The sequence below is a fragment of the Homarus americanus genome, unplaced genomic scaffold (assembly GCF_018991925.1).
Source record: "Homarus americanus isolate GMGI-L3 unplaced genomic scaffold, GMGI_Hamer_2.0 scaffold25467, whole genome shotgun sequence".
Taxonomy (NCBI): domain Eukaryota; kingdom Metazoa; phylum Arthropoda; class Malacostraca; order Decapoda; family Nephropidae; genus Homarus; species Homarus americanus.
The window spans coordinates 5,921,365-5,935,967 of NW_024732867.1; the positions used below are offsets into that span (position 1 = coordinate 5,921,365).

Consider the following 14,603-nt stretch of genomic DNA (forward strand, 5'->3'; position numbering starts at 1 on the left):
AGGCGCGAGGCGTCTGTCTGGAGGACGGTGGGGAGCGCTGGGTCAAAAGTAGTGAGGATAGGTGGACTTATGAAAGGCGAGGTCGTGGTCAGGGTTCCACGTGAAAGTCCTCTTGGGGCTCATCAGGGGGCGGAGAGGCCCAGCAGCGGCGGAGACGTCAGGAGATAATTCTGCCAGCTGGTTCACCAGGCCCATGAAAGACCTGAGATCCGTAAGGTTGGCAAGTTTTGCAAAGTCCGCTATGGCGCGAACTTTCTCCGGGTCCGCAGCAATGGCATCCCTTGAGAGTCGGTAGCCGCAGAAAGACACTGCAGGTGCAGCCAAGACGAACTTCTCGGCATTCAGAGTGATGCCGTGCGTCCTACACCTGGTCAGTACCTCGTCGATGCGGAGAAGATGCGTCAAGTAGTCCTCATCGTAGAGGAGGACGTCATCCACTACCTTCACGCAGTTGGTCACGCCTTGAAGTGCCATGTCACCACGGAAACAGAAGGCATTCCCCGTAGCAGCGAATCCCATAGGGCCACGGCAGTAGCGGAAGCGTCCATAAGGCGTGATGAAAGTGGTCAGTGGCTGATCCTCCTTCTTCAGTGGGATCTGCCAGTAACCACAGAGGGCGTCCATTGTCGAAAAGTGCCGTACCTTCGGGTCCACACTCCGTATAGCTGCAAAAGGTGTGGGTGAAGGATGGGCGGGACGGGACACCTGGCTGTTAAGCTTAGACAAGTCGGTAGTAATCCACACTCCACCGATAGTCTTAGCCGCGGCGACTAGAGGGTGGCACCAAGGGGACGGGACGTCACCAACGGGTACGATGACACCCTGGGCCACCATGGAATCCAGTTCCTTCTTGACTGAATCCCTGAAGGCAAGAGGGATCAACCGGGGAGTGTGTATGGCAACCGGCTGCGCATCTTCCCGCAGGTGTATCCTCATAGGCGGACCCGCCATAGCCTTCAGTGGCGCGGTCCATAGGGCCTGCTTCGTCACCAGCACTTCCGAGTACTCCTTCAGGAAGTAGGCCCTTGCGGCTGAAGGAGACGTCTCGCTGTGAAGAGGGAGCAGCCGTGACTTGGGTGGAGGCAGAGCAGGAGTGGACGCAGGTTCTGAGCAGCTCTGTGCGGCAGCGCCAGGTGCGTCACTCATTGACTCACGCACCCTGCTGGCGGTGTACCGAGCAGCTGGGATCTGCTCGGGAAAGTCTCTGGGCACCACGCCTAACTCCTTGCAGTGCTCCCACGACAACAAGGGTGTACCGAGAGTAGGCTGCACGTCCATCCATCCGTGACACGACCTGTCGCCGTAGGTGATCTCCGCTTGAAAGGAGCCCACAGCGTCCGGCATGTGGGAACCGTCCACATTGTAGTACAGCAGCTGCGGCGGTGGTCCCAGGTCGCGTTTGGTGAGGCCCAGTTTCTGGAGGTGCTTCAGGCCTATCACTGTAGCATCAGTGCCGGTGTCAGGTAACACCTCGATGTGACCCGACACATCACCGTGTGTGACGGCGACGCGGATGGTAGGGGAAGGGGTAGCCCTGGGGCGTGTGGTCGATTCCACCCTCCTGATGTGACTCAGCTGCTGCTTGGGGCTGCGTGGGCCATCTGAAGGGGGCTGCGTGCGAACCACCCCGAGGGAAGTGCGCTGCTTTCCTCCTCGTCTCGGGCTTTTGAGCTTGGGTTGGCGGCAGCACTTGTCGTAGTGTCCATAGCGACCGCAGGCCTGACACTTGTGGTCTCGTGCAGGGCACCTGTCTGTGTTAGACCAGTGGCCCTTACGGTCACATCCACGACACAGTGCGTCGGCGGCCAGGCATGTCTTGGGGCCATGCTGCTTTCCACAGCTGCCACAGGAAGCACTAGGCGGAGGCGTGGAAGAACGTGCGGCAGCACGTTGTTGGCCGCCTTCTTACCCTTCTTGTACTGTGAGATAGCTCTCACAGCAGGTGGGGCCCGTAAGGCAGAGGTGGCGGACTTGGTGGCCTCGTATGACCGACATTCAGTCACTACCACCTGGAGTGTGGAGGAAGCGTCCATGGGGATGAGTCGCTGCACCAACTCTTCTTGCCTGACACCTGTCAAGATCCCATGCTTGATCCAGACTTCCTCGCATTCCTGGCTGTGCGCCTTGTAGACGTCGATTTTCTCCGACAAACTCTTTAAACGTACAAAAAAGTCGTCAAAGGATTCATTCTCCACCTGCTTGCAGCGGCGACGCAAAGCCTCGTTATTCCGACCTTTAACATGCTCCTGTAAAAGGTCGAGCACATCCGTCGCTGAAGACGTAGAATCGGGAGGCACTTGCAATGTGTGCTCCAAAACTCTCTGGGTCTCCAGTGACAAACACATCCGCAGTTGGATGAGGTATTTGTTTGGAGGCATGCTATCAAGGTCCACCATCTTGGCGTAATCTGTCCACCGCCGCCTCCATTCACGAAAAAGCTGAAACGTGACGTCTGGTGAGAGGGCGGGTAGGGGTTGAACAGATGCCTTGAGAGCTGTTCGAGTAACAAGAGTACCTGGAGGACGCTGGTGTGGTGGAGTAGAGAGGGTACTGGCGCCTTGGTGTGCGCTACCTGCGAGTGAGGGAGGGTGGGTTACCACCAGGGTCGCCAATATTGCATCAAAGCGCGCCTTTTCCTCCTCTCTTCGTATCTCCTCCCTCTGAAATTCCATCTCTCTGCGTCTCTCGTCCCTGTCGTCCATCCACCTCAGAATTGTGGCAATGTCCGTGGCTGGAGGTGGAGGATGAGAGGCAGTGGGCGCAAAAGCTCCATCTGCGCCCGGTAGAGGGGAAGGTGGGGAGTCGTGTCTCCCATCTTGACGTTGTCCCTTCTGACTGCCCATCTTAGTATGCTTGAACTGTGCTGTTTAGTATATAAAGTGGCGCCTCATCAGCTCAAACCACATATATATGACGTAAACAGCGCAGAAATAACGCAGAGTCCACTATTCTGTCCGTGAGTGCGTGCGTGTGTGTGTGTCTGAGAGAGCAAATCATAGTGGCCTTAATGCGCCAACCGGGTAGAGCCGCCGCGGAGGTAAGAACGTTAGTGTCTCCCCGGATGTCACACGAGAAGGGTGTACACCTGCGTGCTCCGTGGGTACCACAAAAAACAGGCCAATGCTCAACTCTCAGCTCTAGACACACTAATACACTGACACTGCCACCGTCACTAAAACACACTGTGATGGCGCAACACTGCACGTCGTGGCGAAACACAACACAACACAAAACACTAGAGTCGACACGCACATCACCGGCAGACGTAACTGTCGGCATTGTTCACAACACTTGTAAGTCCACAAATCCTACTCACTGCGCCATGAAGGTTCCAAGTGTTCCCTGAAGAAGGCAGTGATGGGTAGGGAAACACCGGGTAACACTGAAGTCCATTTATTAACGGATAGGAGAGATACAAGTAGTGAGCAGCGTGCGCATGAAGTGCTATGCACGACCCACGGAGTCAGACTAAAGCTGCATTGCCATATGGCAGCCTCGGGGCAATGTTGCCACATAACACGTGCGTTGTTACCACATAATTACATACATAGATGCTACTCGGCACAGTAGCTTAGATACATAACCTACACTTCCTACCTTCCCTGTTATTGTGAAAAGGTTATACCCTTCTATGTGGTACTCTGATAAAAAGTTCTTGCTAGCCAGGTTCATCCAAGTTTAGGTGATTGCTATGATGTCTATATTCTCGGTACATACAACCGCTCTCAACAAGTCTATTTTATTTCTAACGCTCCTACCGTTTGTATAGTATACATTTAAACCTACCCTTCCCTGGTCCTGTTTTACCCCTTGTCCTGAGTAACCACTTTTACTCCCCAGGACATGCTTGTTTTTTTTATTCCCACTTACCCCGACCTCTCTCTACTGGCGAAACCCCCCCCTTTAGAGTGACAATTTCACTCTCCAGGGATGCAGACAACGTCTATACCCGTGCGAGACAAGTGTACTCCGTAAGTCAAGTATAGGGTCTAATGGTAGACTCTGCTGCCATATGGCAACACGAAAATTGTGACCAAATCCCAGGATGCTGATCTGACTTTCTGCTTCATTTACATACGATTGCAGAGTCTCAATTGTTTCTCTTACTATTGATAACACAACATACATATAATATTTCTCAATTTTGATTTTTTTTAATTTTTATATTTCTTTGTGGTTCTTTGTTATTACAGGTTGACAACACTTTATAAGAAATTCCGAAAACCGAAAAGCTCTGAAAACAGGGATTTACTCACCCAGGCGTAGATCACTGACCCACATCGGGGCCTGGGGGGCGAAAATGTAATAGTAATACTAATTATAATAATAATAATATTCATAGTAAATAAAAATTTTAATAAAAAATACACCAAAATAAAATAATAATAACAATAATACTGTAATAATATTAAAATATAATAATAAAATTAATAATAATAATAATAACAATAATACTGTATTAATAAAATAATAATAATTATAATAATAATAATAATAATAATAATAATAATAATAATAATAATAAAGAAATACAAGAATGAAAAAAGATAAAAAGTGAGAAACACGACCTAGATCTATGAATTATTAATATTATTATTATAATTATTATTATATTTTCGCCTCCCAGGCCCCAATGTGGGTCAGTGACTTGTGCCTGGGTGGGCTAATACACACAAAAAAAAAATTCTGAAAACCGAAAAATTCCGAAATCCGAAATCCGAAATGCCTTTGGCCCCAAGGATTTCGGATAAGGGATTGTCAACCTGCTTTATAATTTTTATTTTATTTTTATTTTCAATTTTGTATTTTATATTATAATTGTATTTACTATGAATTATTATTATTATTATTATTATTATTATTATTGTTATTGTTATTATTATTATTATTATTATTATTATTATTATTATTATTATTATTATTGTTATTATTATTATTATTATTATTATTATTATTATTATTATTATTATTATTATTATTATTGTTGTTGTTGTTGTTGTTGTTGTTGTTGTATTTTCGACCCCCAGTCCCCGGTGTGGGTCAGTGACCTGTGCCCGGGTGGGCTAATCCCCGTAAAAAAAAATTTACTCATTATTTAAATTGTTGTTGAACTCGTCAACCTCAGATCTCGTGATCAGGTCATCCTCAGCGGTCATATTTTGTGGGCTTTTCGTTGTCAGGTCACCAGGTAAAGTGAGGTCGCCCTCTGTGAGTACATTGTGTCTGATCATGTAATTACCCGCAAACATATTACAACTTGTCTCAGCTGCCTTTTCAACCTATCAAAGTTTGCCCATCTGAAATCAGGGAATTTAGTGGAATTTTCTTCTCGACTCACAAAAAGTTCTACTTAAATCTCACTTCTTTGTGATTGCTGTTACCGAATTCGTTCCCTACCTCGACATTACTAATGAAGTTTTCTCTGTTTGACAGAACTAAATCTAGTATATTATTACCCTGAGAGGTGTTCGTCTGTATGTTGATTTAGGAAATAGTCCTGAACTATTAGGTTTAGCCGTTTAGGTAGATTAGCATTAAGTTAGGTTAGTTTGGCTTAGTGTTTGATTAGGTTAAAGTACATAAGAACATAAGACTGAAGAAAACTGCAACGGGCCTATTGGCCCATACTGGGTAGTCCCATTTACACCCAACCCCTATTGCTAATAATTATGTCCCCTCCGACATATGTTTGAAGCTATCCAGCGTATTCGAGTTAATGGTGATGTTTGGTAACTTGTTCCATTCATCCATTACACTATTTCCAAATCAGTGTTTACCTATTTCGCGCCTAAATCTAAATTTGTCTTATTTAAAACCATTGTTACGTGTTAGGTTAGGTTATGGTAGCTTAGCGTTAGGTTAAGAAAGCTGTGGGGTGGGGGCACATCTTCAGCTAATAGAACTAAACTTATAGATGATTATAAAACAGGTCTAATCCCCTGCATCTGTGGAGGAAAACCTCCCGGGGGTTTTGCTAATAAGACTTAAAAAATGCAAATACCTGGAATTTAAGAGTACGAGAAGTGAGGGAAGCCTAATGTAACAGCTGCCACGCACCTGTTTATTATCAAAAGGCTGTTGTTTCGTCGCATTTCCGAGAGGCTGGGCATATCATCTGGACACAGCCCGCGCCGTCGACATTCTGCCTCCACGCTGTGAAGGATGCGGGTTTATTAAATGCCTCAATATTGAAGAGATGGGTACAGCAATACATAAATATTATATTAAACATGGCTTCTATAATTTGTTTTTTTTTAATTTTCAAGAGACATGACTACAATACCTACACAGTGTGTGTATATGTGTGTGTGTGTGTGTGTGTGTGTGTGTGTGATCGGCAACTTGTCAACGTATTGGAGAGCATCACATCGTATTATCTAGTGTCCATACCCCCAACACAGTCCATACTCCACCGTGTCCTCCACCACAAGAAAATAGTCAGCAGCTATGCTGGTGGTGCGTCTCTTGTTATCAGTGGTTATTCTGGTCCTTCTACTGAACTGTTCTCAAAGTTTCTACAACTATCCTGTATGAGAAGCTGACGAGTATAATAATATAAAGCACAGTGTATACAAAACATCAGTGATAATATTTTTTATTATATAATACTGTTTAGCATTATCTGTATATACCTGCACTGCCTCGGTACATTGTATACCAGCTCTATCTCGGTACATTGTTTGTATGCCTTTACTGTCTATTTATATACCTGCGTTGAATGTGTAAATATAGTGACTAGCTATAATGTATATCTATTTACTTGTTGATAATAATTGATGATAATATTTACCTGCTCACGATGTAGTTGAAGATGCCCTCAAACACAGCACCACTCAAGGTACTGATCGCTCGCTGGGTGAAGGTCAAGGGGTGTCTCATCTCCAGCATGGGGTTCACAACGAAGGACGGGAAGTCTGGATTGCCGACCAGTGAAGTGAAAGGTGACATCATTTCTACTTGGCTCACGTATATGAAAGGCAACTGGTAAGAGAGAAAGAGAAATGTTGTTGGTATTTTAAATTCGAAATTAAACGAATCACATGAATTTTAGCTCTATCTTATTTCAACATGATTAAGCGCCTCAATGCTAACCTAACGTAACCTCACCTCACTCAGCCTAATCTAACCTAACGCTAACCAACTTAACTTCATTATCATCGTTTCACAGCTGTTTTCCTCACTTGCATAGGTTAACCGTGATCATCACCGTTTCCATAATTCATGGTCTCTTGCAGTCTTTCTTGTCGATTCTTAACTCTGACGTCATTTCTTACAACCCCTCTCCATGTCATTCTTTGTCTACCCTCTGGCTCTCTTTGCTTACGCATTTAGGCTCATGCACTGGTCTCCTCCATACATGCTTCCCATATGCCCTAAACCACCTCAGTTTGCCTTCACACATAACTTCGCCAATACTCTCAATACCCAGCCGCCGTCTTAGCTCTAAATAGGGCTCGTGTCTTTCGGTGTCACATTGCACATCCACCTCACCATTCTCATTTCAGCTCCCTCAAGCCTCCGTACGTCAAATTCCTTAACTACCCATGATTCACTACCATACAACATCGCACTTCTCGTACCAGTCCCATGTATAGTAAGGGAAGGTCCCTTTGCTATCTAAAAAGGCAGTAACCTAATGTACCCCCCCCCTTTCCTCGCCTCCCAGATGACATTGGGGTGTTTAATCATCAGGTGAAATAAGTTAAAGGGGCTATTCTTCATGTGAGCCAATTAAACATAATAGCCTCGTCAGGCAGCCATATGCAGTCTAATATTTTATAAACTGATTAGTCCACAAATGATGCAGCTCACGACCAGTTCCTGATTTATGTTGTCGTAAATATATTTCTGAGGATAAGGCTTCAGTGACGTTCATTCTTTAGTGATAATAATACCCACAGAATCAAAATATACACAACTAATGAAGAATGGCCTAACCTAACCCCCGGGTTGAGTAAGGGAGTTTAATCATCTTAAGAAATAAACTGAGAGGAACTAATCATCAGGCGACCAGAAAAAATCCAAAACAGTACACTTAACTTACCTTCAGTTGGTGAACCACAGACAGGAGACAGTCTCCCAGGAATGCACTGAGAAGAATCAAGTCAAATTTCTCTTTCAACAAATTTTGTATCTCATCCGAGGACAGGGCGTCAGAGCATATAGTGGGCACAGCCAGCATCAGGTGTATAGGAGCAGTTATCTTATTCCCTTCAAATAGATTGGGGATAACCTTCAGAATATCCGCGTTTGTTACCCTCACCTCTCTCACGTTGGGCCTCTCCTTGGCTGGCTTGTAGGGTGACACCATTGTAATCTGTGTATGTACATTGGATACACTATTATAATCTGTACATATATTGAAGGGAGCATTATAACCTTTGCATAATGTGTATTCTGTGACTACTACTACATTTGACGAATATTTTCCCCACCTAACTAATGGACTCCCATAAACTAAACAATGATTAATCAATATGTAAAACTAACAAATTCCTTAGCAAAATAAATGATATTGTCTTGCAGTGCGACTCTCTCACAAATCTTTGTGTAACAATAACATAATCGAAAAAGAATAGAAACGTGAAAAATATTGTACTTAAACTTTTTCAATGTTAGATCACCTAAAGATTATAGGCACGGCAGCTTAATTCACCCTTTTGCTATACCTAGAGAAGGTGGGTTGGGTTGGGTTGGGTTGGGTTAGGTTAGGTTAGGTTAGGTTAGGTTAGGTTAGGTTAGGTTAGGTTAGCGTTATGTTCGCTAGGTTAACTTTAGGTTAGGTTAGGTTATATTATATTACATTACGTAAGTTAGCCTAGGTTAGGGTAGGTTGCCTTTAAGTTAGGTTATATTGAACTAGATTAAGTCAAGTTGTTTAAATCATCAGGTGAAATTAGCTGGGCGATCTTGAGATTATCCCTAATGCTTTTCATTGACTAGTGTTCTGACCTAGCTAGAGGACAGGTCACGGCAGACTTAGTTCCCGGGGATTAAATGTAGGGGCGCCGGTGGCAGAACGGTACCGCTCTTGCTTCGCAAGCGAGATGTCACGGGTTCGATTCCCGGGCAGGTGAAAAGTTGTTTGGACATACTTCCTATCCCTCATTGGTCCCTGTTCACCTAGCAGTAAAGTAGGTACCTGTTGTAAATCGAAAGTTGCAAATTCGTATTCAGGGAAAGGTGTTGGAGCTTCCAATAACTTGGTGACATAAAACCATTGACTCTTCAGGCTTCTACGCCCTTAACTCATGAGACATAAAGGCAAGCATGAAATTAGCATGCTTCCCTGTTGGGTGCTGTAAATGCTTCTGCGCTTCACCTTACACAAGGATGTAGTGGGGTGCCTAATAAAAAAAAATAATTGTCAGTAATGGCGAGTGCTACTTGTGAACAGGGCTGTGCCCTTCTGAGGGCCGAGCTAGTGGCCGATTTAAGGACGAAAACTTGAAATTAATGGAAGTGATAGCGAGGATGAAGGAAGAAGACATGAGACAAGGAAAGTCCGAGTCTGATGAAAACGCAAGTGAATGGAATGTTGTGAAAAGAGGAACGACCAAACTGTTGGTGAGAAAAGACACCAAAGAAATGACATGGGCGAAGTGTAAAAGATCTTTTAGTAACTACAACCTATGGTAATTTTTCTTCGTATTCATATATAATAAAGATAATGCAGAGTATTTAATGCCATATACAATATTTATACATAATATCATCTATACAGCTGTACTATGACTGTGTGTGTTCGTGCGTGTGTTGCCTCGTGATAGTTAGAGTGGGCCCCTGTCCAGATAGGACACTGTACTAACCTCCAGCACAGACCCAGGTGGGCTAGAGAATATGGTTTCCGAGTGTACAAAAACCTTAATTGTTGGCGATTTCCAGGTACGGTACCTGGATAGAGCTTTTTGTGGCGAAATTAAAATAAGATGAAGGTGTGTTTGCCAGGAACTGGGTGTGGGGGATTTAGTTGACAAGATAGACAATATATTGTGTGGTAATAATATTGGCCTGTGTAGGAGTGAGGAGCTCCTTGATAAGTTCAAGACAGCAATGAATGGTTGTCAAGGGCAGTTGGTCTTGACGGATAGTGCAAGTCGATATCAGTTCCATCCATTGACAACTGGGACAACTTTTATGGCAAAAGGGACCTTTATGCTAGGGATGGGGTGGTAACCCTGGCTGGATCTCTCGAGTGGGCAGTTCAAAAGACGTCGAAGTTTTTAAACTGCAAAGGGAATATGTGAGCATGGGGATCGAGGAGAATGAAGTGGAAGCGGGTAAACAAAGTGAAAGGTTACAGATAAATAGTGCTAGGAATGATAAAAAAACTAAATTAGGCAGGGAGTTAAAACTTAAAAAAGACAAAAAACTCGGATCACGACTAACTTAAATATCTACTATGCAAAAAGTAGAAGTATAAAAAACAACATGGATGAAATTAGGCCGTTGGTATGTACCGAAAAAATCGATAAGTTAGCATTCACTGAAACCTGGATAAACTTAAACTTGTGAGTTACCTGTCGAATACCAAGTTGCAGGTTATAAATTATTCCATACCGATAAGCAGATTAGGAAAGGAGGCGGAGTAGTAATCTATGTCAGGGATAATCTGAAGTACGAAATAAATAAATTAATATAAACTGAACTGAATACAGAAATAATTGGATAGAATTAACCGATGATAGGGAAAAATTAATCACAAGATTAATGAGCGACTTATTTGGGATGAAATGCGCAGGGCAACCAGACATAGCAAAGTCTGTATAGTAGGAGACTTTAAATTTAGCCAAATGGGTTGTATCAACCTTACGGGTAACTCAGAATCAGAGGATTTTCTTAAATTAGTTCAGCATTGTTTCCTTGGTCAACATATAACCGATCCCATCCGAAGTAATAATATATTCGATTTAGTTCTCTCAAACTAGAATTTAATGGTAGTCGCAAGGAAAATTTCATTCATGTCCCAGATATCTGAAGGGCAAACATTGATAGGTTGAAAAGACAACTGAGAGAAGGGGGTATCACATTTGGGGGTGAATTACATGACCTCACGTGAGGTGACCTCACATAATGTACCCACAGAGAGCGACCTCACTTTTCCTACATTCCTCTCAACGACATCACAAAATATTACGGTTCACGAGATCTGAGGTTGACGAGTTTCACAACAATACAAATAATGAGTTACTTAATGCACAAAGGCAGAACATGCCATACAGAAAACTCATATTAAACAACAATGACCACAAATGGATAAATAATTAAATTATTTAAAAAATATTATTGGACAAAGGGAGGCTCTCGGTAGGCGAGTGAATCGTGGTGAAGTTTTCCCGAGGCACGGACTATATACAGAGATAGTGAAGGAAATAAATTAAGCGAGATAATAGTGACTAGTAACGATGTTAGTAAGAAATACAAGCTAAAGCCAAATAAGTCAACAGGTCCCGATGAGATATTTGTCATAGTATTAAAGGAATGTAAGGAAGAGCTTAGTACGACCTTAGCAAATTAGTTTAACAGGTCCTTAAATTCTGGTGTAGTACCAGAATCCTGGAGGATAGCGAATGTAATACCGATTTTCAAGAACGGATATAGATCACTGTCCTCTAACTACCGTTCAATCAGTTTAACATCAATTGTAGGCATATTACTGGAAGCAATAATTTCAAACTCCATTCGAAATCACCTGGAGAAGCACAAGTTGATAAATGATTCCCAACATGGCTTCACAAGTGGGCGTTCATGTCTGACTAATCTACGAATTTTTTATTCATCTTTTTTCGAATCGGTGGACGTCGGGCACGATTATGATGTGGTATACAAGAGGTATCTCTAATTTAGCAAAGCCTTCGACAGAGTCCCCCACGAAAGACTAATAAGAAAAGTGGAGGCTCATGGCATTGCAGGAGATATTTTAAAATGGATTAGGACATGGTTACAGGACAGGAAAAAGCGAGTGAGCTTTAACGGCACTGTATCCGATTGGAGTAACGTCACTAGTGGAGTACCCCAAGGATCAGTACTTGGACCATTATTATTTATTATATTCATAAACTACATAGATATCGGTATAGACAGCAACAAAAGTAAATTTCCTGATGACTCTAAAATAAGGCGTGTAATTAAATCTCACGAGGACTCCGCAAAAATACAGGAAGATCTAAACAAATTTTTCGAATAGTCTGAAAAATGGCAGTTGAAATTCAATGTCGACAAATGGAAAGTACTTAGTCTAGGAGATGTAAACAGAGAAACCAAATGAACAGCGATGTTATAGAGAAATCCGACTGCGAGAAAGATTTAGGAGTAATGATAAATAGGAATCTCAAACCAAGTAAACAATGTGTAATTGCTCGAAACAAGGCTAACAAAGTACTGTACTTGGGTTCATACAAAAGAGTGTTAGTTACAAGACTAGCGAGGTCATTTTAAAACTATATCTTGCGCAGGTTCTAGGACAACTGCCCCCTGGACATTTGCCCCCCACCCCCTCGGACAATTGCTCCCCATTCCCAGTGAATAACTGGCAAAAAACATGGAAATAACCTAACTTTAACTTAAAATAACCTAACCTAACCTACCTAAACCTAGCCTAACTTAACATAACTATGGGGCAGTTGTCAGGGGCAATTGTCCAGGAGGTAGTTTTCCTGATACCATCTTGCGCTTCTGAGACCTCACTTGGATTACGCAGTTCAGTTATAGTCACCGTACTACAGATTGGAAATAAAATCTCAAGAAAGAATTCAGAGGAGAATGACCAGACTAATTCCGGGCATTAGGAACCTTGAGTATAGAGGCAGGTTAAAGCATCTGAATTTGCACTCCCTCGAGAGACGTAGAGTGAGGGGCGATATGATCGAGGTGTATAAATGGAAGTCAGGGCGAAACAAAGGTGACATTACAAAGGTACTCAAACTTTCCAACAAGGAGTGAAATCGTAACAATGGTTTTAAATTAGACAAATTTAGATTTAGGCGTGAAATAGATAAACATTGGTTTGGAAATATAGTAGTGGATGAATTACCAAACATCATCATTAACTCAAATACGATGGATAGCTTCAAACATAGGTTGGACGGATATGTGAGCGATAGGGTTGGGGGTAAATGGGACTGCACAGTATGGGCCAATAGGCCCGCTACAGTTTCCTCCATTCTTATGTTCTTTTGTATCATTGAGGACACAGTTAAAACACTATTGAGAGCAGAAACCAACAGACACCATATCCATCATGAACTGCTGGCTGAGTGCGTGTTGCATACATTGTAAGCACATGTGACAATAAGCATGTGACATTGTAAACACATGTGCCACTAAGCATATGTGACATTGTAATCACATGTAACACTAAGCATGTGACATCGTAAGCACATGCGACACCAAGCATGTGACATTGTAAATATATATTACACTAAGCTTGTTACATTTTAAGCACATATGACATTAAACATGTAACATTGTAAGAACATATGACACTAAACATGTGACATTGTAAGAACATGTGACACTAAGCATGTGACTTTGTAAGAACATGTGACACTAAGCATGTGACTTTGTAAGCACATTTGACACTAGGCATATGCAACATAACGCACATGTGTCACTAAGAATATACGACACTGTAACCAGATGACACTATACTCATGATGAGCCATATAGGAAGAAATCTAACACTTCCTATACACTAAGACTGAATGTATAATCGTAACAGTCAGATACCGGCGAGCAATAATCTGAATAAATAATTGTCAACAGTTTTCACCACCGAAAATTTAAACATGATACCAGAGGCGCCGACTATATACAGAGATAGTGAAGAAATAGAATAAGCGTGATAGTAGAGACAAGCAACGATGTTAGTAAGCAAATAGACAAGCTAATGCCTAATAAATCGCCAGGTTCCGATGAGATATTTGCCAAAGTATTATAGAAATGTAAGGAAGAGCTTAGTACGACCTTAGCACATTTGTTTAACATATACTTATAAACGGGTGTAGTTCCAGAATCATGGAGGATAGGAAATATAATACCGATTTTCAAGAAGTGAGCTAGATCACTATCCTATAACTACCGTCCAATCAGTTTAACATCAATTGTAGGCAAATTACTGGAAGCAATAATGTCAAACTCTATTCAAAATCACCTGGAGATACACAAGTTCATCAACGATTCCCAACATGGCTCCACAAGCGGGCGTTCATGTCTAACTAATCTATTAGCATTATTTTCATCTGTTTTCGAATCAGTGGACGAGGGGCACGACTATGATGTAGTTTATCTTGACTTTAGCAAAGCCTTCGACAGAGTCCCCCACGAAAGACTCGTAAGAAAAGTGGAGGCTTAGGGCATTTGAGGAGATATTCTAAAATGGATTAGGGCGTGGTTACAGGACAGGAAACAGCGAGTGAGCTCTAACGGCACTAATTCCGATTGGAGTAACGTCGCTAGTGGAGTACCCCAAGGCTCAGTACTTGGACCATTATTATTTATGATATACATAAACGACATAGATATCGGCGTGGACAGCAACATAAGTAAATTTACTGATGACACTAAAATAGGGCGTGCTATTAAATCTGACGAGGATTCTGCAA

At 42.7% G+C, this 14,603-nt stretch overlaps 1 protein-coding gene across 3 annotated transcripts in view; it reads right to left on the reverse strand.

Annotated features, from left to right (window-relative positions):
* Nucleotides 1-14,603, reverse strand: part of LOC121869164 (UDP-glucosyltransferase 2-like) — a 33,318-nt gene that overhangs the window by 9,195 nt on the left and 9,520 nt on the right. For all 3 annotated transcript variants that reach the window (XM_042370358.1, XM_042370356.1, XM_042370355.1), the window contains 3 exons: nucleotides 8,045-8,317; nucleotides 6,791-6,981; nucleotides 6,058-6,153 (listed from right to left, as the gene is read on the reverse strand). In XM_042370358.1, the coding sequence (XP_042226292.1) occupies nucleotides 6,058-6,153; nucleotides 6,791-6,981; nucleotides 8,045-8,317 (560 nt within the window). The remainder of the gene's footprint in view (nucleotides 1-6,057; nucleotides 6,154-6,790; nucleotides 6,982-8,044; nucleotides 8,318-14,603) is intronic.